The sequence below is a fragment of the Schistocerca americana genome, chromosome 2 (assembly GCF_021461395.2).
Source record: "Schistocerca americana isolate TAMUIC-IGC-003095 chromosome 2, iqSchAmer2.1, whole genome shotgun sequence".
Classification (NCBI taxonomy): domain Eukaryota; kingdom Metazoa; phylum Arthropoda; class Insecta; order Orthoptera; family Acrididae; genus Schistocerca; species Schistocerca americana.
The window spans coordinates 447,937,134-447,961,715 of NC_060120.1; the positions used below are offsets into that span (position 1 = coordinate 447,937,134).

At 39.2% G+C, this 24,582-nt stretch overlaps 1 protein-coding gene across 1 annotated transcript in view; it reads left to right on the plus strand.

Moving 5' to 3' along the window:
* Window positions 1–24,582, plus strand: part of LOC124592855 (protein Gawky) — a 283,677-nt gene that overhangs the window by 198,698 nt on the left and 60,397 nt on the right. Inside the window, exons 18-19 of the mRNA XM_047131874.1 lie at window positions 6,552–6,812; window positions 9,067–9,248. Coding sequence (XP_046987830.1) covers window positions 6,552–6,812; window positions 9,067–9,248 — 443 coding nt within the window. The remainder of the gene's footprint in view (window positions 1–6,551; window positions 6,813–9,066; window positions 9,249–24,582) is intronic.

Here is a 24,582-nt window from a genome sequence, read left to right on the forward strand (position 1 = left end):
CAAACAGATGCACACTTCTTGGGAACTTTTCTGGTGGTTATATTTTTTATTACCTGAACCGTAACAGACAAACACAGCAGATCACTAGTTGTTTTCTATATACAACATGAATAATGCACTGTTGAATACTTGATCGCATATTGATTCTAGAATGTAAGAAAAAGATGAAGTTCAAATTAAAAATAAATAGTTCTGTTCTTTCCAACTCACATAAAAGCAGATTTGTTCCTGCTCATATTTTCATGTAACCCATCGAGTGTAGATATAACAGTTAACTCGGCTTGTGAAATTTTTTCAGATAAAGTGCTAAAGTGTTGACATTAACTCATTTCAGAACATAATACATCAACTGAATTATTAAACTTTTTCTGCATTGATAACTGGCTCATGTCTGGTTTCAGTATTTTTGAGTTTGAATGAGACATTTGTTGGAAGTTGCATACCATTGTTTTATTCATTTGTGGATGGTCTATGTCGTCTTTTGTTCGTTCATTTGAATTAGTTGTTCTGAAACTGTGCATTTACTCAGAATTTATTCTTCATGTGACATTGCTTTCATATTTGTCAAGTCCAGGCTTACATTCCTTGAAATAATAGAAATAGTTGCAAATGTCGGACTAAGTCTTTACTTATGCTGTGACTACTTCATATGTTTGTTGTTTTTGAAAATTTTGTCACTCTTACTTGTGCATTTGTTGCCACTTGGTAAGGAATCTTTATTTAATTGTTGTTTAATTAGGATATTGTTTTCTTTGTGACTGTTCCCTTTACTGTGTAGTAAGGTGAGGTTTCTAATTTAAGACGATGAGCTACTAAGTGATTATCATGTCATGTATTATGTGAGGAGATCTCATATCTTTTCATTTATATGCTCATAAATATTTTTCGTTTTTACTGCTTGGTATCACAGGGTGGTGCAAAATAGGTCTTAGAAAGTTTTTATCTGCTAGACATAATATGGAGTGATAGATTCTTATCATATTTATGACAACCTGAAATTTAATAGAAAATATTTTCAAAGTTATCTTCTTCTGCAGCAGCGAGTCTGCAAAATTTTGAACTGAATTCCATAATGAATTACCAAAGATCACAATTTTCGACTACACAGATCTTTCTGCAAATGGCAGTACAAAGGTACTGGAGTGTTGCAAGGTACCTCTGAAGACTGTCATTTAGATAGTTATAGAACAGTTATGGCATATGATTAAACCACTTCAGACACACTTTCTAATGCCTTTCACCCTGTGCATAAAATCGGGATAGGATACAGCAGTACCTACACTTACTTTTCCTTCTCTACTCATAAAAAGGAAAATCCACCAGCCTTTGGTTCCTAAAGTGTTTTGTTTATGTTAAATCATAGTTGCTTCATATCACGGAAGTCTTGTGATGTAGAGCTCTGAATTTACTGTAGTGCGTAGAATTTAAAGAAACATGCAAAATTCCCAAAGAAAATACTTCGGGTGTGCAGCAGTGATTACAGTTTTTATTGGTGACTATAATGTAGTCAGAATTGTCACATTCAGGACCTACGTTTTGTTGTAAGTCAAGGTAGTAATTGTCGGGCAGAATTAAAAAGTCTCTAAAGTTGGAGAATGTGTTATCGTAATTTATTTAACAGTGCACATCGGTATTTATGGTATGGACTAGGTGGGTTTTATGCTTATATATTTGTAGATTCATTTGAGTTTCATTTGAGTTATGCTTCATCATAGATAGCTGTTAATGCTATCTTATGGTTAATAACCAATGTTATCTTCAATTTGATTTACTGATACAGGAATATCTAAGACTATCTGTTCGTGCTCTGGCTTATGCAAGTAGGAGCTCATGAGTTTGCTGCTGCAGCTGCTACTGTAAAATATGTTTATGAGAAATCTTAACTCTGGTTGATGATTTATGTTTGATGACTGTTTACTTAATTATGTTCCTTTATGTTGTGCCTGTCACTAAAAGTGTTGGCACTATTGTGCAAACAACTGAATCAGATCACTTGGCAAAAGCATACCAACAAATGATATTTTAAATCTTGATTATGTGGTGTTATGCAGACACTAAAGCAGAAATGGTTGCTATATACTGATCCTATACTAGATTCTTGACAGAGGGGGGCAGGGCATGCCTACAAGTTTATTTAGAAGTCTTGTCAAAATACAGTTTTTCTGAATGGGAACATCCGTAATGCCAAAATCAGTTTGAAGGAGGATGGAAGCACTTTCCATATTGGAAAATTTATTAAAACACTATGTGATGGAGTGACTGATGACTTCACTGTATAGTGTCTTTTTAATCCCACTAGTGACTCAGTTTATATTAAATTAATACTTGTTCCATATATCATGAATACAAAATTTTGTAGTGATGTGGTACGTGTCAGTTTAACATAAGTTTTCTTTACACAGTATAAATTTCTCTCTCTCTTTTTTACAGTTACTACTCTATATCTAAAAATTCATGTATTGAATAGAAGGAATCATCATTCAGAAATTCTTTTAATTTGGTATTAAATGTTTATTGCCTGTCAGTCAGACATTAAATGCTATTTGGGAAATGACCAAAATTTTTGTGGCAATGTAATTCACTCCTTTCTGTGCCAAAGTCAGATATAATCCAGACTAGTGAAGATCATCCTTTCTTCAGTGTTGTAGCTGCTACACACTTCGCTTTTAGTTTTGAATTGGGATGGTAACAAATTTCATAAGCGAATATATGTATCACGAAGGCACTGTGAATATCTGGAGTTGCATAAATAAATTTTTGCAAGGTGGTCTTTGGTTGCCTCCAGCCATTATTTTGATTACAAGCTTTTGTGCAATCATTAAGAGAAAATCTTAATGATGAATTACCCCAAAATATGTTGTCGTATGAAAGCAGTGAATGAAAATAGGCATAGTAGGCTAATTTACTGATATGTTTATCACCAAAATTTGCAATAACCCTAATAGCATAAATAGCAGAACCTAACCGTTTAAACAGATCATCACTGGTTTTTTTTTTTTTTTTTTTTTTTTTTTTTTTTTTTTTTTTTTTTTTTTTTTTTCCCCCCCCAATTCAGTTTCTCATCAATGCAAACACCCAGAAATTTCAAATATTCTGCCTTAGCAATAGACTTCCATTCAAAGTCTATATTTATCAATGGTGTTATGCCATTTACTGAACAGAACTGTATATGCTGTCTCTTCTCAAAATTTAATGAAAGTGCATTTGCAGAGAAACACTTAATAATGTTCTGAAAGACATTACAATTTCCTCAGCTGATCCTTGTTTGTTGGGTGTGATTACTACACTCGTACCATCAGCAAAAATAACTAGCTTTGCATCTTCATGAATATAGAGTGGCAAGTCATTAATATCTATTAAGAACAATAAGGGACCCAAGATTGAACCTTGTTGGACATCATTCTTAACACCTTCCCAGTTGCAGTAGTAGTAGTAGTAGTAGTAGATATTCTGCCTTATGGCAGGTCTTGTCATGGATTAAGCCTCTTCAACTTTTGTCTGTCTATAGCTAACCTTTCATTTATGAATATTTGTCTCCTTTGATATTATCCAGTATTTTATATCTCCTTTTTCCTCTTCCCCTTTTTCCCTCCACCATTCCTTCTATTCCTTCCTTCAATAAACAGTCCCTCCTCAAACAATGTCCAATCCAGTTCCGTATGACTTTCAGCATGTTTCTTTCTTCTCCAACTCTCCTTAATATTTCTTGATTCCTTACTCGGTCTTCTCATTTCACTTTTTCCATTCTTCTCCATATCCACATCTCTTGTGCCTTCAGTTTTCCTTTTCTTCCTTCCTCAATTTCCAGGTCACCGCACCGTACAGTTCATTGCTCCAGATGTTACACTTGGCAAGTCTTTTCCTCAGATCTTTGTTTAGTGGTCTGCAAAGTAATTTCTATTTCCTCTTGACTCCTCCTTTTGCCATTGCAATTCTTTTCGTAATTTCTGTTGAGCAATATATTATTAGACTTTTCAAGTAATTGAAGTTACTCACTTATTCTATTTCCTCTTCCCCTATTTTCGTACAGCATTTTCTCCCCTTTCCTCCAGTTACCATGCTTTTCATATTCTTCTTGTTAATCTTCATTCCATATTCTTCTAATTTTGTGTTTAGACCGTCTAACATTTGTTCCATCTCCCTTGCACTCTCTGCCATCACAACCATGTCGTCTGCAAATCTTATACACTCCACTCTCTGACTCCCCCCCACCCCCCCCCACCCAATACAAACTCCTCTCCTTCCACCAAAACTTTCACTAATAATTTCCTCCAGATAGATATTGAACAGTGTTGTTGATAAACAACCACCTTGTCTTACACCTCTTCCCAGTTCAATTTCTTCACTCATCACACCTCCTATTCTTACTCTTACTCTTGCTCTCTGGTTCAAATATAAATTTCTAATTAGCTGTCTATCCCTCCAGTCAACTCCATGTTTCCTTAGGATTTCCATCCGTTTGTCTCATCTGATCAAAAGCCTTCTCAAGATCAATGAACACAACATACACCTTCCTTTTCTTCTCCATGTAACTCTCCCCTATCACTGTCAGTAGCCCAATGGCATCTCTAGTTCCCACTCCTCACCTAAAACCAAATTGTTCATCTCCTATTACGTAATTCAACTTTCCATGTAGCCTTCTGTTGAATGTCCTCAGCAAGACTTTGTCTGCATGCAATATCAGGTTTACTGTTCTATGTTCCTCACACTTTTTGCTGTTCTTTTTCTTTTCTGTAGTTATTAAGATACTTCCTGTAAAGTCCGTATGACACAATTCAATCAACTCCCTTTTCCCTTCTTTTTCCAATGACTTTAACAGCTCCACAGGAATCTCATCAATTCCCAACGCCTTTCCATTTCTCATCTCCTTCCTAGATGCTGCAACCTCACTAGTTAGTATTGCATTTCCTTTGTCATCATCTGCAACTTTATCTTCGTCTTCTATCCCAAGCTCTTCTTCACTTGGTCGGCTGTCTGCAGCGTACAGCCATTATGTGTATTCTTCCTATGCTTTCATTATTTCTTGGGGTTCACTCACCATTTTACCAACTGCTGCCTCTACTTCCTTCAGTCCATTGTTGTTTCTCTTTTCCCTGAATGTCAAATCCATTGCTTCTTTGTACATCGTATTTTCCTTCTTTCTCTAATTTCTCTATTTTGTCAAACTTTTCTGTTAGCCATTTCTCCTTTGCTTTTTCTGTCTCCCCTCTTAATTCATTATTTAACCTCCTGTAGTTGTCCTTCCCTTCTTCTGTGTTTACAGTTTTCAATTTCCTGTGGTCATCCATCTTGGTTATCATATCTGGTGTTACCCATTCTTTCTTTACTTTTTTCCTCTCCTTGACTCAAGTGTTTCCTTAGCTGCCTTTTTAATCCCATTTTTACCTTTTTAATCCCATTTTTAAAACAATCCCATCTTCCTTCTGTGCATTCCGTTTCCTGTCCTTGCATCATGATTTCACAATATGCATTCTCTAATTTTTCTCTGGCACTCTGCTGATTTTTGCAGACTAGCGGTACTGTTAATTTCAACCTTCTGCATTCTTCCAGTATCTAGAAAGATTTCTTGATTCTCACAGTCAAAAGCCTTTGAGAGGTCACAAAATATCCCAGTGATTGATGTTGGGTTATTCATAGCATTTAATGTTCGATCAGTAAAAGCATATATAGCATTTTCTGTTGAAAAGCCTTTCTGAAAACCAAACTGACATTTTGTTAGTACTTCATTTTTACAAATATGTGACGCTACTCTTGACTACAATACTTTCCCAAGAATTTTAGGTAAACCTGTCAGAAGTGACATTGGACAGTAGTTGTTAGCATCAGACTTATCCCTTTTTATGCAGTGATTTAACAACAGCATATTTCAGTTTATCTGGAAAAATGCTGTTTCAGTGAGCTGTTATGGATGTGGTTGGGAACAAGCGTGTAGTACTGTGTTGGAAAAGCCGTCAATTCCAAGTGAACTTTTACTTTTGAGTGAATTTATTATTTTCTTAATTTCAGTAGGAGAGGTGGGTTGAATTTCAATTTTATCAAATTGGCTTGCATTGTCTAATGAATAGCTGGATCCTATTTTCTCTACAACACATACCTCATGGCAGAAATATAGTGGGAACTGTAGATACATTTAGAATTTTAATTGACAAGATTAATATGTGTGGCTTAAGAAGGTAGTGTGTAGTGTTGAAGAGTATGGAAAAGGAATATGTGAAATATTGTGAGATGTCTGAAGTTGATTAGACACATGGAGCTCCACAGACTTTGTTATAAGAAGTAATTTACCCATAGTATTGTGTGATGCAATATATGGTTGCCTTTCCAAGTTTCTTTCCCTGTTACTAAGAGTCTGTCTTAATAATAATACAACTGCAATGTAATTCAGTCATAAATAGGATTTGAAATGTGATTGAGTTGCTTACATAGATTTTTTTATGTGAGTAAAATAACTACTTGAAATACATTTAAATTACTAGATGTAATAAAGAGTAGGAATCTTCTTAACCTGAGTAGGAATCTTCTTAACCTGTTTGTTTTTATGTTCCCACCAGAACCAGATAGCATCACAGCAGGCAATCTATGTGAAACAGCAGCAACAACAACAACACCAGCAGCAGCAACAGCAGCAGCAGCAACAGCAGCAGCAGCAGCACCAACAACAGCAACAGCAGCAACAACAGCAGCAGCATCACATTGCTGCTGTGCAAGGGGCACAGCAGTCTGAATTTTTCAAATCTACGCTGCATGATCAGATGATGCTACCTCACAAGTTTGCTGATCTCACAATTGCTACAGATCCAACTGCGCAGATGGTTAGTCATTTATTCATTCTGTGAGTGAATGATTGGAGAAAAGTCCCACCTCGAAGAGAAAATTTGTGGGGGCAGCAGTTTCCTAAACTGTATTATAAATGGTTATCAATAGCAAGCATAAAGACCACAGGCTTTGCAGTTACAGTAGTTCATAAGCTCCATTACCTGTGAAATAGTCATCTGTTCTACATCTTTTCTTCTCTTCATTGTCGAACTCTGCACTTCTAACATTGTTTCGCATAACACACCAAGCTAATAGCAGTGTGCATTACAACTGAAGGTAATTATTGTTGTTGCCAGATACTGTGAATTACAAACAGTTTAACATGACCTGAAAACTGGAAACATTAATTTCTCTGATTCATTTGTGGCTGAAGTGTTGGTGACACACCTCATACCCCATTACATAAGTACAATTAACTTTTGGATCTCAAGGGGGGAAACCTGCTGGGCTATTTCACTTGCATGTGGAATTACATAATAATTAATTTCCTGGCATGTTATTACATGAGATATGAATGCACTTTTAGATGGCCAGACATCTGAAATGTGGAGTTTGTGGGGAGTGGATAAGTGATACGAAGATATGTGGGTAAATATGTCACTGGTAAAAGACAGGAACTGTTGAGATTTACACTGATTCAGTATTCACTGAATAGACAAATCGTGAGCAAGAAGTGCATAATCACACAGTCCAAGAGTAGTCTGGGTCCGAGGTGGCAGTCGTTATCACAAGGCAGCCAGCGTCATATGTGGATCATATAGAGCACCAGTGAGAATTGACATTCCCAGCAGAGCAACTGCTTATATCAGCCAAGTTGGCCATGGGGTCCTGTCAGTTGACATGGTGATCGCCTCGAGGGCATAGCTTCTTTCTCGTTTTTGTCTTGTAATGACCACTTGCTATGTCATTGGCAGTGCAGGCGGCAAGTTTGGATCAAATTTGGACAGTTGCAATAACTCTCTCTCACTGTCTTGGTTGGTTACATAAGTAACAGTTGTGTGTTATATAAACAGCAATTGTAAAATTCCCGTTTGAAGTCTGTACAATCTAGAATCTGCATGCCAATCGGGCAGAATTACTGTGAGCATTGAGAGAGTCATCCTACCGACACATCAGGTTGAAGGTACCCATTTGGTAAAACAATGTGTTCTGCTGCATGAAGAAGTCCACAACAGTGGATTCTGACAGACATGTTGTCCCATAAAAATTATTCATTCTCCTACGGATGTCTATTGGTATTTGTCCTTTGTCAGCCAAGGAAACAATAACAGCACATTAGTTCTGTTTCAAAACAATGTAATAATGTCCCATAGTTCACGTTTCTCCATTTACTGGATGCACGTTGTAAAGACATGAATGCCACACAAATCGCTTGCCTACATGTCGGTGCTTATATACTCACCTTGGAGTTGCCCTGTGTTGCATGTACTCTGCAGCAACTAGAATATTAAGACTGTATGTTTGTACACTTGACATTCAAAGCAGTGTCTCCAACATAAATCAAGCAACTTGCGTCGCACCATAATATGCAAAAATGTGGATTGCAAACAGACTTCTACCTACACCCTGGCATTCTGATTTTTTGATGATCATTGTACTAAGAGGCATATTTTAAACCCAAACTTGATTGCATGAGTGATACAAAAGTAAAATAAAATCACATTCCCCTGTTTCATAAGGTTGCATGGCTTAACTCAAGGCTGTAACTTTACCGTTGACCTCATCTTAATGCAGTTTGAAATTTTTGGCTAAAAAACTATGACCTAATTTATAGACTGTAAGAATTGACTATTGATTACTGCCATTTATTACATTAATATTTTAGTACAGCCTGTTAGAAAATTAAAGAAACAACTGCACAGCCTTGTGATAGAAATTTAAGCTAAAAATGTGTTTACTATTTGTTTCATATCTATTCCTTTAAACCTACTGCTAAGTTGCTGTGGCATTGTTCATATGCCAGTTTCAGTGGGACCATCAGAAATATTTGTTACATTCCCAAATAAAGAAATGTGCTGTGTGTCCTGTTTGTACAGGTAAATAAGACTGATTAATGAATGTGGATCCTTCCTAACATTGGCTTTCATGAGTTGGTCTCATGTTATTTTCCCCCACAAATCTAAGACTGACAACAAGAAGTAGTGAGGATGCTGTAATGTTGCAGTTGTAGTTCTTAGTTCTCATACTATTAGTTTAGGTTTTAAATTATCTATCCTTTGCTGTTGTGTAACTTTACTTTCTATTTCACAGCCATCATCTTATCAGACCAGTCAGCAGTCCCGTCTGAATCAGTGGAAACTGCCATCTCTGGAGAAAGATCAAGACGTGACCAGTAATGAATTCAGCAGAGCTCCAGGCACAACTACTAAGACTGCACTTCCTCAGAGTCATTCTTCACCAAATATGAATCCTCTCCTCGGACCTAGTGATGGGTAATTTTTCTTTATTTGTATTCATTATATAAGTTTATATTTGTAGGTCTATAGTTGTTGTTGAGCACCAACCAAAAGGGGCACTTAACAATAATTTTATTGAGTAACCCACTGTGAAACAGGAAACAGTGTTGTGACAGATTTATAAAATTTAGTTTGCTTTGCCACAGTTTTGTTGCAAGCATTGGAAGAGTATGTAAGAAGGGTCCCTGAATTAAGAGGCGGCATGTTTCCCCTTGTCATTGTGCGAATGAATATTGCCATGACCACTTATTTTTTGACATTTCCATTTTGGGTTCAGAAATAGGTGGTGGTTGATTCGTTTAAAACTACCTTAGCTCTAAGCTTTAAGAAGCAACTGAGCTGAATAAGTTTCAAACAGGTTAGTATAACTTCTCCATGCATCTGGACTTGGTTGAATAGTACATGATTTACTTTTACCTTAGCAGTCTGATTCCAGTATTGATTTTTGTGCATATGAGATCACTGCTATCAAGAAAGAAATTCAATATTTTTATGACATTGCACCCTGTCTGGTAATCTGTTAAAAGCAAGTGAAAATAAGGCTTGCGTAAACCACAAAGTTAAAGTTTGTTAAGTGTAATGCATGAAGGGAAACAATAGCTTTATTTTCATTGTGTAACATTCTGTAGTTTGTATAATGTTGTTGCTCAGTACTCTTTGCGTTTGTTTAGAAATTTCAAGCACAGCATTTGTAATATTTTTAACTGGTCAAAATTTGGACTGCGTGGAAAGGAGATAAAGCTTTTCGTAATCATAAGTTGTGTTCAAGTAAGACCTAATTTTTAGAGAAGAGTGGACCATTTGAAGCATTTGTCAACAATGGGAGGAGGGAACAGGTGGAACTGAATATTTATCTAGACTGATATTGAATTTAGCAATATTTTTCTGAAGCTGTGTAATTAAAAGAACAGTAGGACTCTCTTCTGGTTGTAGGCTGATTATTGTTCTGGTGGAAAACATATTTCCTAATCAGCACAGCACAAGCATATGTATTATGGACATTCTTATTGATACAAATGTTTCAGCATAAATTTTGTATACTTCAGCTATTGCAAGGAATTCATCCACTAACCTCACAGTTGTGTGCCCAAGTTAACAACTTTCCACTGTTAGGCAATCTGCATTAGAGGAGCTGTAGTGAGGCTTTCGGTGTCTACTGAAGACTGCTCAGCCTAAAAACCTAAGCATTATAAGATTGTGAGTCTTTCTTCATCTTTCCACCCATTTTGCCACCTGAGGACCATGTTAATTTGGATCAGCTTGTTATCTTTTTTTATTCTTGTCTAGTATCCTTTCACCTTCATATTTTGTAACATTCTTCTCCAATTCTACAGGAGCATACGGCAAGCTGAAATTGTTATTTGAAAGCCACTATGCTCGAAATGTCATTTCCTGTATTCCCATTTTCTGCAGATGCTTTAGTACTCTGGATCCTCTATACTTTGGCTCTGCTGTTCACAAGAAACTTTATTACCTGGTGAGTCAACATTTCCTGAACCATTCTGAGGTGTTTCAGAACAACGTAAGTCCTTCATTTCCTGGCAGTGTCAGAGATCCTCTTCATCTGGTTGTACAATTCTTTGTTCACTTACAATAATTGTCTCTTGTTCTTCGAGGTCCAAACACCCACCTGAGAGTATCCACTCTTGCAAAGGAGACTGGTTACAAATCTGTTGCGGGACCCATCCTAGAATACGTTTAAAGTGTTTGGTACCCATAGGAAATGGGATAATGGGGGATATTGAATTAACACAAAGAGGGGTAGCACAAATTACCACATGATTAATTGACCTGTGGGAGAGTGTCACAGAGATGAAGATGACATTTAGCCAGCAAACACTTGAAAGTAGGTGCAAGCTATCATGAGAGAGCCTACTTAAAAAGTTTCAGGTATTGTCTTCAACTGATGGCTCAAGGAATACACTACAAACCCCTAAGTATCGCTCCTGCAGCAATCGCGAGGACAAGATTAGATTAATTATAGCACGCACAGAGGCTTTTCAACAATCATTCTTTTCCTGGGAATAACTCTGCCATGCACTCCATAATGGTTTGCAAAAGTATGGATGTAAATGTAGACGTAGAGAATACTTACTTCCACAAGTTCTGGCCTCCTAAGTAACACTGTTCTTACAAGGTTAAGACTTTGTCGCATATAAGGCTTCGGGGGGGGGGGGGGGGGGGGGGGGGATTTCACTGTCTGGTAATGTCAAAATTTTGCATTCAGAGAACGATTCTTCTTATTTTAGATGTTCATAATGATTTTGTATGCAAAAGCACTGTAATGTATTTCTGTTCCCATAGCTTCTTTTTCTGTCAGAACAGTTTCTACACATTCACCAAGATGTTTAAAATAATCCAGTTTCTGAATTTTCCTTCCAATGCCATCCTTCCAGGTGGTGTCTTGATATTAGTCATGTATATTCTCTCTTCTCAATAGGCATTTGTAGACGAAAAAGTCGCTGGATTTAGGGGGTTGATTACTTGCGTCATCTGCTTAATATCACAATGCCATCTGTCAATGCCAGACAGTCCATCTGTCTTCATTTTCATCTTGCATTCCAATTGTGATTAACTCACTCCTTTCACTTGGTGTCACCATTTCGTGATCACCTGATCAATTGCACAGTTAAAGAGTAAAGGGGAGACTTTGCCTGCACTAGACACCGAATGTTTAAAGTCTGTTTAATCAGTTCACTGGTTTTACTGTCTAAACTCACTTCCTCCATAATTTAGAACAATGTTTATCTATTTGCTGTGTCACAGACTTTCTTGATGTCTATGAATGTGAACACAAAATTCTTGCTTCTCTGTTTGTGATGCAAAATTATCAGTTTCAGTTTGAAGGTTTATTCCATACATGATTTGTCCTTCCTAAAGCCTCCTTGGCACACCAATTAATGGATTTAGTTGTCTTTTCATTCTGTGCAGAATGTCTTTTCACAAGATCTCACAGTTCACTAGTACTAACAATATTCCTCTGTAGGGTCCATTGGCGTCCTGATTTGATTCATGTTAATTGTAACTGAATATTTTAGATGCTGCTTCAGTTTCTTGAATGAAAGTACTTGGCCAAGATCAGACAGTTTCCTTCTTTGTTACAGGGTGTATACGACCCGGGACAACCGGGAAATCCGGGAAAAACCAGGGAATTTTTTCATCCGGGAGAAAACCGGGAAAAACCCGGGAATTTTTCATTGTTTTAGCTTTCAGTAAAATTTTTGTAATTTTGACTGCAGAATTGATTCTCTAGCAAAGAATGTTGTTGTATCCTGCTACTGGAGAATGATACTGCAGCAATAACATATAAACGAGAGGGAAAAAAATAAAACTTTAGTGGCAAAGGAAAAGTGCAATTTACAACAACAAAACACCGTGCACGCACAGGCGTCTGCAAATAGCAAAAATATGTCAAAGGCCGTAGGGCGCAGACTGTAATTCTTCGTAACAATAAACTGCTTGCTATGAGCATGACGTCACAACTGTTCACATTAGGTTTGTTTGACCAGTTGCCAGCGGTATGTTGCGCATGCGCATTTGACTCGGGTATAAGCAGTACCTTCTCCTGCTTCCCGCTACTTGAAGTTTGGCTGTTAGCTGTATCGGTAGTAGCAGCAAGCAGCCAGGTGCAAACGAGAAAATTTTTCTCACGTGCCCTAGCCGCCAGATTCGCGCTTGCACAGAGTTGTTCAGTTGTGGTGGGGAGGGGGTTAGTCTCCACGTGACCAGTGTTTACGTTAAGTGATTTCGCTGCTTCTCTTCGTGTACAGCTCCCACGTCAAGTGAAAACAAAACTGATTTCTGTGGCCGGGAGCTATCAAGTGAATTAAAATACATTCACATAATTACGGAGGGCAAAAATATATTATTAATTTCAGTTTTCTGATTTTATTTTATTGACAAGTTAGTAGCAGTCAAGCATTAATCGCCTTGCAGAAGGATGAAGTTATTTTTGCAAGTTTGCTAAAGAAATTTGGCTTTATTAATCTTTCCGCTGAGGCCATCATTTTATTTGAAATGAAGTGTTTCATTCTACAGTATTGGCTAGTTCCAACTGTTTGCTGAATTTCAAGTGCACGTTATCATCTTCTGCCATGTATGGCATTATGCCATAATGAAGAAGCAAAAATGAGATCGTAGAGTACTGGTACTCCTAGAAAATTTACGTCCCAAAAACCACACTGAAAAGCTTAATATCACATGGGACCTACTTCATTGTGAATCTGGAAAAAGCCAATTTCCACTCCAAGCCCAATTATGCATTTTAGTATGGTTTACGATATTCCGATGCTCTTTGGTGTATCCTCTGATGCCCTATTTCTTTTATGGTGTAATGTAAGCTCTCTTAGTGCTTTATACACACGAACATGCGGGCTTCGTACACCACTACAGTTGCAGACGCACAATAATGCCTGTTTTCTGGCGCTCTCTGGCAACTGGTAAATCGAACCTATTTCTAACAGTCTCCGGATAGTATTGCGAACGTTGGTTAGAAAAGCGTTACTTTCAAAGTAAATTTCTTTTTACCCAAGATGAATTAAGTTACGTGTGAGAAAGTGGTATGGATCTCTAAATCACAGAGCGTTCAAAACTGAACAGTTTGAGGACCAGCCACTTTCAAGAATTTCGAGCCGAGACATTTATGTCATAATTTTAAATTTACTGGCACATTCGTGTGATGTATCTTAAAGTATAACACACGCAAAAAAGATCGATATTACATGTGAAAGCTTAGCTTCTGTTTTAGCGTGTTAATCTTAGAGACCAATATTATATGTGAAAGCTTAGCTTTTGTTGTAGAGATACGGCACTGTGTACATTAACGTAAACCGTTAACTTTTCCTCTTGTGTGTTCGTGCTATGTAACCAGTGATCTTGCTGTTGGCTGACTATAACAGGTGTCCTATGCTCTGAATAGCTGCTGTTGTCGGCTGGCGAGATCTCGTGGTTTGAAATATGACTCACTTAAAAAAGGACATCGCAACCTCGGTTTCAACGCTCCGGAAACTAATGCGCTGTGTTTGGTGGAATTCGAATGTATACTTTCGTAATACGAAAATATGCAGCGTGTATGTTGCTGCAAATCAAAGGTCTTTCCAAAACTTCTCTTCCCGTCTTTCCTTTTTTTCCGGGAAGTTCTACGCGATTGTATAAAACGTTAACCATTCAAAGGATTGATAAGTTTTACAGTTCCGAGGGAAAATCTACGGAAAACCTACTGTCACTTAGCACAGAAAAAGTGTATTTTCGCCCGGGAAAAAGCATATTTTTTAAACGGGATATCCTGGAGAAATCCGGGAATAATCCGGGAATTTTTTTTCCTTGTCCTCGTATACACCCTGTGTTACTAAAGCTGAGATTCATGGGATCATATCCAATTCAGTTAATCTCTAATGTACTGTAAAATTTTACTACATTGTTATTTCAGAAGAACTCTTTTTACATGAGTTAAACATTTATTCTATTATTTTCTGTGATTCCCTGTAGTTTTGGCAATGCTTCTTTTTACTTCTTGGAAATTCTTTAGAGTTTCTGAATTTTTCTGAGACCACTAATAAACCCACTCTTTCTAACATTATTCTAATTACCACGTACATCTTCTCCATTTCTTTAGACAAACACCGAGTGAGATGGTGCAGTGATTAGCACACTGAACTTGCTGTAGAGATGATGACAGTTCAAATCATCCCACCCCAAGCGCCTTGCTAGGTCACCAGCACTTGTAGCCAGTCTGTGTGGTGGGGCTGTTATGCACCCTTCTGGCTGAACCCCCCCTGGCAGTACAGGAATCACACTTCTGATAACTATGCTGTTGCCTCCTCCTGTATGCATAGGAGTGGTTGCTTGTCTTCTGGAGCTTCGGAACTCCCGGCAACAGCAGGCATGCCACACAGCATTTGCTGTGGCTGGGTGGCGCCATGGGGAGAACCCTGATTGGAGAATTGGAGCATCAGGGTGGATTCTAGGCATATGAAATGTATTAAGCTCCAAAGAACTAGCTATTCTTCCACAGCCATTTCTTTGATTGGTAATGGATCATTTAATGCTGCTTCTTATGACTCTGTGGCCTTCCATCTCCTGGCTACATCCTGGGAGGAGAGCCAGGTTCGCTGGCTTGATGTGAAACACTTTCCGCACTACCTGGTCTGCACTGATACTGACAGAGACATGTTTACTGCCACCAAACTGTTATGTCTCATGGAAAATATTGAAGACTAGTTTGACGAAGTGGCATGTCTCGGTAAGAAGCTGTCAGATTTACTGTTGATGACAACTACTTCTGCTGCCCAATCTGCTGCCCTTCATGCTTGTGACTCTCTTGGTGACATCTCGGTGTGCGTTATTCCCCACCAGTCTTTGAATATGATTCAGGGAGTCATTTTTCGTAGGGACCTCATCCTTCAAACTGATGAGGAACTCCATGCCAATATGGAATGACAGGGCGTTCATTTTGTTCGCATGTTCTGGAAGGTCGTAAAGACAATTGCATCGATATGGGTGCCTTTATTCTGGCATGTGAGGGAGGTAACCACCTGGAGGAGGTGAATTTTATGTGTAATCGGTGTGATGTGAAACCGTATGCCCCGCCACCCACAAGGTGTTTTCGGTGCTTTCTTTTCATGCACATGTCTTCTCACTGTCCAGTGGACCCTCTATGTAGTGAATGTGGACACCCAATCTATTAGGGGAGCCCCTGTGTTTTGCTGCCCTTGTGAGTGAACTGTCATGAGCATCACTCTCCATGCGTGCCAGATTGCCAAATTTATGAGAAGGAAAAAAACATACAGGAGTATAAATAAGCCTCTCCTGGATCCCTCCCCAGGCATCTCCGAGGCCAGAGGCCTGCTGCCACAATTCGGCCTTGAGACCCACAGGCCATGTGCCTCAAACTTTCCTGCTCTCTTTCTGTTCTTGGTCTTGCAGAAGCCTGCTCTCCCTCCATGCTCTGTCCTCCTCGACACATGAAAGAGAAGAAAAAGAAACATAAGTTCCTGGACAACGCCCTCTGGTGCCCCTGGAGATGCTATTCCTGTGGTGCCCCTGGAGTTATTGTCTCCTCCTTCACAACCTGCATCTGACCTCTTATGTCACCCAATCCTAATTGGTAACGGATAGTGATCAGGCGACGTGATTAAACTTCAGGCCGTTTGCCTCCCATTTGGATCCTCTCCCGTGCTTATTCAGTGGAATTGTAATGGATACTACTGTCATTTCCCAGAGTAGCAATCGCTTACTTCCTTTTACTTGGCAGCTTGTGTTGTTCTCCAGGAATCTCATTTTATTGATAGTAACTCACCAAACCTCATGGGTCAATGCTTTCTGTTGTAACTGGGTCGGCCCTTTGAGGGCTTCCTGGGGCATTTGCGTGTTATCCGTGTAGACGACATTAGAATCCCCTTCCGTACCACATAGGAAGCAGTTGCCATCTGAGTCAACTTAAACTCTGCGGTCACGATTTACAGTCTCTATCTCCCTTCTGAGGGAGGCCATCTACACCTGCTACCCTAGCTGTCCTATTGACCTTGTTTTTCATTTATATTTTCTAAGTATTTATTGGCACTTCTTAACAAAAAATGGGAATTAAATTTATGAATTATTTATTAATGATACGATTTTCATATAAATAAGCACCATTAAGTGTACAAATGCTTTATTACTTAAGTTTTACATAAAGTCTACAAAATAATCACTTTAACAGCTCTTAACTTTACATATTTTTTAAAAATCTACAAAACCATACATTGTCATCGACAATTCAGATTTTTTGCTAAGTATTTATGAGATAAATCCTCTTTGAACACAAAATGAACAATAAACTTTTGACGTAAGATGTTAATCATCTCTTACCACAGCACATTGTTGGCCGAATGGAATAATGTGTTCTTGACAACCTCCACAAACATGAGTTGTCTTATGATGTCCAGCATAGGGACACTCTTTACATCTTTTTTGTACACCTTGGACTCTGGCAGTTGATTATTGTGAAGATGCTCCACTAAATTCTCTGATTCAATGTGCTTGGCAGTTGAGGTATTTCTTGTCAGACACTGATGAGCATACGGCCTAGTGTTTTTATGAAATTACGACGCTTTCGGTTTCTATTATTATAGATTGCTGAACAATAGCAGTATTTATGCTAGCCATATTCAGTATTGCTTAGAAGAGAGTCTGAAGCCATTTTTTGAGTTGTGGCTTACATCATAAGTAGCTGACAGCTCACCTGCAACGTCAACTCCACCTTTCGTAGAATTATAAAACGTGTTTATCTCTGGTTTCTTTTTATCTCCTGTTGATTCATCAATTTTACCAGTGTGGTGAATACTAGACATGAGCAAAACGACTTTGTTTTTCTTGTATATGAGAAACAAGTGTAATATCCTTTTGGAAACCAAACTAAGATGAGCAGATTACTCTACCACAAGTTTTGCAAAATTCGTGAGGGATTTGCCTCTTGTTTTGACATACTGTTGCCACAGAAGTTAGCCTGTGCGGGGTCAAATTGACCCCACCACATCCTCACCGAGTTAATACCCATTACTCTTTGTGGGGCATTGCTTTTTCGTCTAATAGGGGGCTCCTCATTGACCAATTTCATGCAATCCACGACCTGTGCCTTCTTCATGATGATTCCCCTAGTCATTTTAGTGCCGTGCATGGCACTTTTTCTTGCCATTGATTTTGCACTCGCTTGCTGTCACCCTTCTTCCTTCCTTACACTGGTTGCCACAAGATGATCGCGATAGTGACCATTTTCTGTTGATTTTCTCATTACCTTCCCCCCCCTCCCGATGGGCAGATTATTCCGCTGGGGTTTCCATTGTGCTGATTGGCTTCTTCAGGGTGATTCGTGAAGATAGGAAAATCCTTTAAAATGTTATTCTACAAGTAAAACTAAAGAAAAAAGTTCATATAAACATAGGTCCGCAAATATTAGAGTTATGGCTAATAAGGGTTTGCGTGAAATTTAGCAGCTTCGCTAATATGAAGCTATTGCAAAACTGTACGAGGTTAAAGTAAAGTATGATTTCCATTTATTTTGTTGTTGTTGATCTGGCAAATCTAATAAAACAGTCCCAGATATGTATCTGCAGTAGTTTTCCAGAACATCCAGAGAAGCAAAGGTGTAATTTTGCAAAATTTTTTGACTACTTGGCCCAATTTGTGCATTTGCCTGGAATTAAAAAAACAGTTTTCTACAGAAGTTGTAGAGAATTTAATTTTGGAAAAATGATGGTAATGATATTAGATAATCTGCTTTTTTACCGTAGCACAAGTGAATTCATGTTAAACCGGAAAAAACAAAGCTCAGTGTTAAGGAAGTTGTACAGCGTACACACAGTTTCATAATAAATGTTTTAAAATGTCTCCACCAAGTTCAGCATAGTTAGCTGCACGTTAATGAATAGATTCTGTTGCGTGTTTCAGTTTCACAGGGTTGCTCTTTATTTTGTCTGTTGCATTCATAACGCGAGCAAGTAATGCCTCGCGTGTATTGACTTCGTTCTCATAAACTATGTCTTTCATACATACACAAATATCCACACAAAAATCCATTCGTTTTGAATCAGGCGATCTGGATGGTCACAGACGTGTAGCACCATGACCAATCCATTTCTGGGGAAAATGTTCATTTAAATGGATAGTAACAGCGTTGGTGAAATGAGGAGGTGTGCCATCATGTTGAAAATACATTTGCAATCACATAGCAAGTGGAACACCTTCGAGCAAGCGGGGCATTTCTTGTTGAAGGAATTGTAAGTATGTCTCGCCAGTTAGACGTCCTGGGAAACAGTTAGACATCCTGGGAAAATGAATAATCCAATAAAGCATGTGTTGATTATACCACACCACACCACACATTTATGCCAAATCACTGCTGGAAATTGTGATGCACTGTTGCATGTGGGTTTGCTTTAGACCATATATGCACGTTATGTAAATTGTTTATACCATCTCGAGTAAACTGTGCCTCATCAGTAAATAAAGTGTATTGTGTAACTACCGATTGGTATTTAACCAGTTGCACAACTCCAAGTGAGGGGAGGATCTCACAGATGTAAATGATGCACTTTTTGTTTATGTTAAGGATACAGATTATTGTCTTCAGTGTACACCATACCTTAGATTGTGAAATGCCTAATGGTTGAGAGATGTGTTGTGTACTGGTGCCCGGGCTACACTGAACAGCATCCATAATATCCTCCTCATTGTCTTCACGCATTGAGCGCTTGTACTGATTATGAATGCTACATAGAGAACCTGTCTCCTGTAACATTCAAAATACTCCAAAAATGGTTCGTGCATTCGGAATCCTCAGAGTTGGATAACATATACGACATTCGTTAACTGCATCCATAGCATTACCATCACTTTTGCCATAAACAAACACCATACCAGTATATTCCTGTGTTGTAAATTTGAAAGGCATCCCTATTTCATAAATAATCTATAAACTACCCCAATGGTCTTGTCGCAATGGTGACAATGGTTCCCATCAGATCACCGAAGTTAAGTGCTGTCGGGCTAGGCTAGCACTTGGATGGGTGGCCATCTGGTCTGCCGAGCGCTGTTGGCAAGCGGAGTGCACTCAGCCCTTGTGAGGCAAACTGAGGAGCTACTTGATTGAGAAGTAGCGGCTCTGGTCTTGGAAACTGCGTATGGCCAGGAGAGCAGTGTACAAACTGCAAAAGATACTATGTGGTTTCACTTAAAAACACTGTTGTTATTATGTTCTGTCACTGAACAATACAGAAAACGAACTTGTTTCAAGGTTAGGAAATGACTGAAACAACTCGCAAACAGTTGCCTACAGTGACATAAACTTTTCTACATTCTTAATGGAAAGTAAACAAATTTACTTGTATAATTATCTTTGCTTCTCTGGATGTTCTGGAAAACTACTGCAGATACACGTCTGGGACATATTTTATTAGATTCACTTGACCAATAACAACAAAATAAATGGAAATCGTGCTTTACTTCAACCTCGTACAGCTTTGCAATGGTTTCATATTAGTGAAGTTGCTAAATTTCAGGCAAAATCTTTTACTCTCTGTAACTCTGTAACTAAGCATTTACAGACCTATGTTTATATGAACTTTCTTCTTTAGTTTTACTTCTAGAATAACATATTTTAACATTCGTGTGTCTATGTGAATCATCCTGTATATGCCTCCCAGATTGTGCTTACACCTTCTTCGTCAGGTTGTATTAGTGAAATTGTTCGTGATCTGTCCAGTAGGATAATTTACACTGCTGGCATTGCTGTTCCCTGCTTGCTGGCCCCTGTTTGCTGGCAGCCAGTTTCACGGTAGAGCACGGCCATTGCCACTGCCATCTGATTGTTTGCAGTATCTTAAACGTCACCCGTCCCTCACCAGTGTTATTACTTAAATGTCTTCATGCCAAAGCTTGTTGCTTAGTAAAACACTGCAAGCAGGTGTGTTGGGAATAGTTTGCTTCCTCCATAGATTCTTCTGCCACGTATCACAGGCATGGGCTACACTTTGCACCCTGCCAGGTTGTCAGTAGCATCCTTCCAGGTGGCCGTTGTACAGATCCATCAGTTCTCACGGAACACTGTGGAGCCCATTTTGTAATGGCATTGGTGTCAGCCTCCTATCCAACTGCCTTTCTTGTGCAGAAAGAGTGGGCTAAAGCTTCCCACTTACTTTTTACCCCTTGTCAGGCAGAATCCTATAATAAACCTTTTACTGAATGGAAACTACTTGTGGCCCTTTCTTCTTCCCACAAATCAGACTCTGGTTCTGATTACATCCATTACCAGTTGCTTCAACATTTCAATTCTCCACAATGACAGCATCTCCTCCAGGCATTCAACCATATTTTGCTCCAAGGCATTTTCCCCTCTCAGGGAAGGACAGTATTGTGATTCCTGTCCTTCCAAGAGCAACAAGGATCCATCGTCCCTTGATAGTTACCATCCCATCAGTTTGACCGATGTCCCCTGCAAGTTGCGTAAGCAAATTGTGTCTCGTCGGCTCAGTTGGGTACTTGAATCTCGGGTCCTTTTATCACCTTACCAGCATGGCTTTCTGGGGGGACAGTCTAAGATGAATCATCTGCTTTAATTGTAAACACAGTTTGGCAGGCCTTCCCTCAGCATCACCAACTTGTTACAGTTTTCTTTGATCTTCGTAAGGCCTCACTTATGTCCATGTGTGTTCCTGTCCCACTGGTCATTCAGAGTCCGGATTGACACCTTTTTCAACTTTCCATAAACCCAGGAGAATGGCATTCCACAGGGCTCCTTATTGGTGTCTTTCTTTCTCTCATTGCTATTAATGAATGTGTGGCCTCTACTGGACCATTGGTCACCTCTGCTCTGTACGGGATGATTTCTGTGTTTGGACTAGTTCCCACTTGGTGGCCTCTGCAGAATGACGACTCCAGGGTAGTCTGGCATGCCTGTACATGGACACACTAGCACTGTTTTCAAAACTCTCTGCTTAGGTCAAGGGTGGTGCATTTTTGTTGCCATACTGTGGTCCATCCTGATCAGCAGCTGTGCCTGTTCGCCCACAACCTGACAGTGTGCCTGCGCCTGCACCTGCACCTGTCCTGTCCCTTCTCCCATGACCCCTCCAGGGGGAGATTTGCGGCTTTGTCATATACCTTTTTGCACAATTGTGGCTTCGTAAACTTCACACAATGGAGACTCGCACCACATGGTGTTCTTCCTTCCGCATCTCCCGATGGGAATTAACCATCCTCTGCCATCTCGGCATCAGCCATAGTAGGTTGATCTGTCGTTTTTTACTCTGAAATGAGCTGCCCCTCATTTGTAGTTGCCCTGTCCCCACCCCCTCACAGTAATTCATTTTTTGCTGGACTGTCCTCATCTTTTGGCCCTTCACACTAAATATACCCCTGCCCATCCTTGTCCTGGGTGTTAGCGGGCGGCCTCACACGGCTACATCTGTCCTGTTTTCTCTGTAAAAGTGATTTTTCCTCCAGTCCTTGAACTTCCCTCTGGAATTGGAGTTCATGGTTAACATTGGCATTGATTATGGAGGCCCCAGCCTTTGCCTCCACACTGGTCAGTACTGCCCCCCCCCCCCTTTCCCCAGGTTTTTCCTGGTCTTTTGTGCCATTTTGTTTTGCCTTTTCTTGTGTCTTCTTCGCCTGGTGTTGTCCCAATTTTGTCGTAATAATGCAGTGACGTGAAGATCAGGAAAGGTTGGTGGCAGTGCTGGTGCTCCAACTCTTGTAGTGGTAGCATTTGTGGGGTGCCCTGCTCTTGCTTTTCCTCCTGCTCTCACTTTCTTTCCTCTTTCTGCTACCCTGACATTCATTTTACCTCTTCGTTTGCCCGTATTCCCTTCTCCTTGACTAGACTGTGCTGTTTGTGTTCCTCCTCCCTTGGTTCCTGCCACCTTGTGACCGATGGTCACCTCCCCCAATCAACCAACCAATTAATAATTCTGAGGGAAGGTCATCTACTCTCAATGCTTTGTTTCCACTTAGAGCTTCCATTGCTCTGTCAAATTATTCTTGTAGTATATCTCCCATATCAAATTATTCTTGTAGAATCAAAATACCCGTCTCATCTCATTTACTTCCTCTTCCATGATTATAATATTGCTGTAAAGTTCATTTACTTTTTGTACCTCTTTTATGAATTCCTTTCCCCCTTCCCATATGAGCTCGTGATATTCACACAGTTGCTTTTCTCCAAATGCCTCTTTAATTTTCCTATTTGCTACATTTTCCATAGTCGTGCATGCTTTGATTTTCTCCTTTCGTGAATCAAATTCTATATCTCCTGTCTTATCCAAGGAATTCTTCTAGGCCTCTTCTTTTTACCTATTTGACCTTCTGTTGCTTCACCATTTCATCTCTGAGCTACCCATTTGTCCTGTGTCGCATTGCTTGCTCTCAGTATAAGTAGTATTTTAGTTTGCTAAAGTCTTGGGAGCATTTTGACCTTTATTTTGGAAATAAAATGATTAGAGTCTAAATCTGAGGACTTTGGCATTTTGATTTTCTCTGTTTGCATGTTGTGAGATCACCAAATGATAAATCTTAAATGCTCCTAGTTAAGCATTGTGAGATACCCATTATTATTATTATTTTTTTTTTATGATTTCATTATCAGATCTAAACTTACACAGAGTTCCACCATTCATTGGCCATACTAATTAATCCTGTGGAGGGATGAATAGTCCCTAATGATCTTCCTGAATTTCTTTCTTCCAATTTGAACATTTAATTCGCAAAGAACTATGTTGATGTTCTTAAATAAAATCTTGAGTAACGTCTCCTCCAGGTCGTTCTAAATTTTTCTACTTTCTGTGGCTGTTCTTTTAGTCTTGATTTATGGCAGTATTAGCAGTGACTAAAGAAGTGTATCTCATTTGCGTCCATAAAGTGTGGAGATCAGACTATTCTGGAACTGAAGTCAGTGATAGCTCACAGGATTTGTTTATTGACTTTAGAACCTCCTCCAGCATGAGTTATTCTTTATTACTCTCTTGCCTGGCTTTCTGTTCAGAAATTCTTTGTTACTCTTTTGCCTGGCCTTACGTTCGGAATGTTCTCATTGCTGTCTTGATTGGGCTTCCGGTCATAATGCTTTATAATGATCTTGTGTTAGGCCACAGTATCTGTAAGTTTTCAGTTTTCCTGGATTTTGAGGAGTAAGTTAACTCTGGAGGCAGCAAACTTCGACACTTGTACTTTTCAAAGTTTGTGTATTGCTGTGAACTCCTCAGGATCTGAGGATCTTAGACGATTGTGGATTGCCTACCACCTGGAAGAGTACACTCTTTGACCAACTTTGTCACCATTCTGAATTGAATGACCACTGTTGGACACAAAAGTGTCAGCAGGATTAAAATAGGCTGTTAGCATCCCAGGTACCTCCATGTGTGTTCAAGCTACTCTAGCTTCTTTAGGCACAAACCTTCTCCTTTCTGTGGTCTTGGACCTGTCTGCAGGGCTACTTAATTCTCCTGAAGTGATGACACTGTTCTGGCTTTTGAAACTATTAGTTCCTTCCTGGGGAAGAGGGGGGGGGGGGGGGGGGGGTAAGTTGGGAAAGACTAAAAAGGGAGGGCAGTCACTTAGACCCCAGGATGGGAGGGGCACACTTGTGAGGTCGATGGTACACAAGGATAGTCTCGTCACTTTTGCTTTTATTTGTTTGTATTGGCAGTAAATATTTCTCTCCTCAAATTCATAAACTGAACACTCAAAAATAAAAATTATTTTAAAAATCTGGGTTTATGATACAGCTTGTCTTAAAAAGTTGACTTAGTAAACTTGAAAGCTGTAAATATAGAAACTC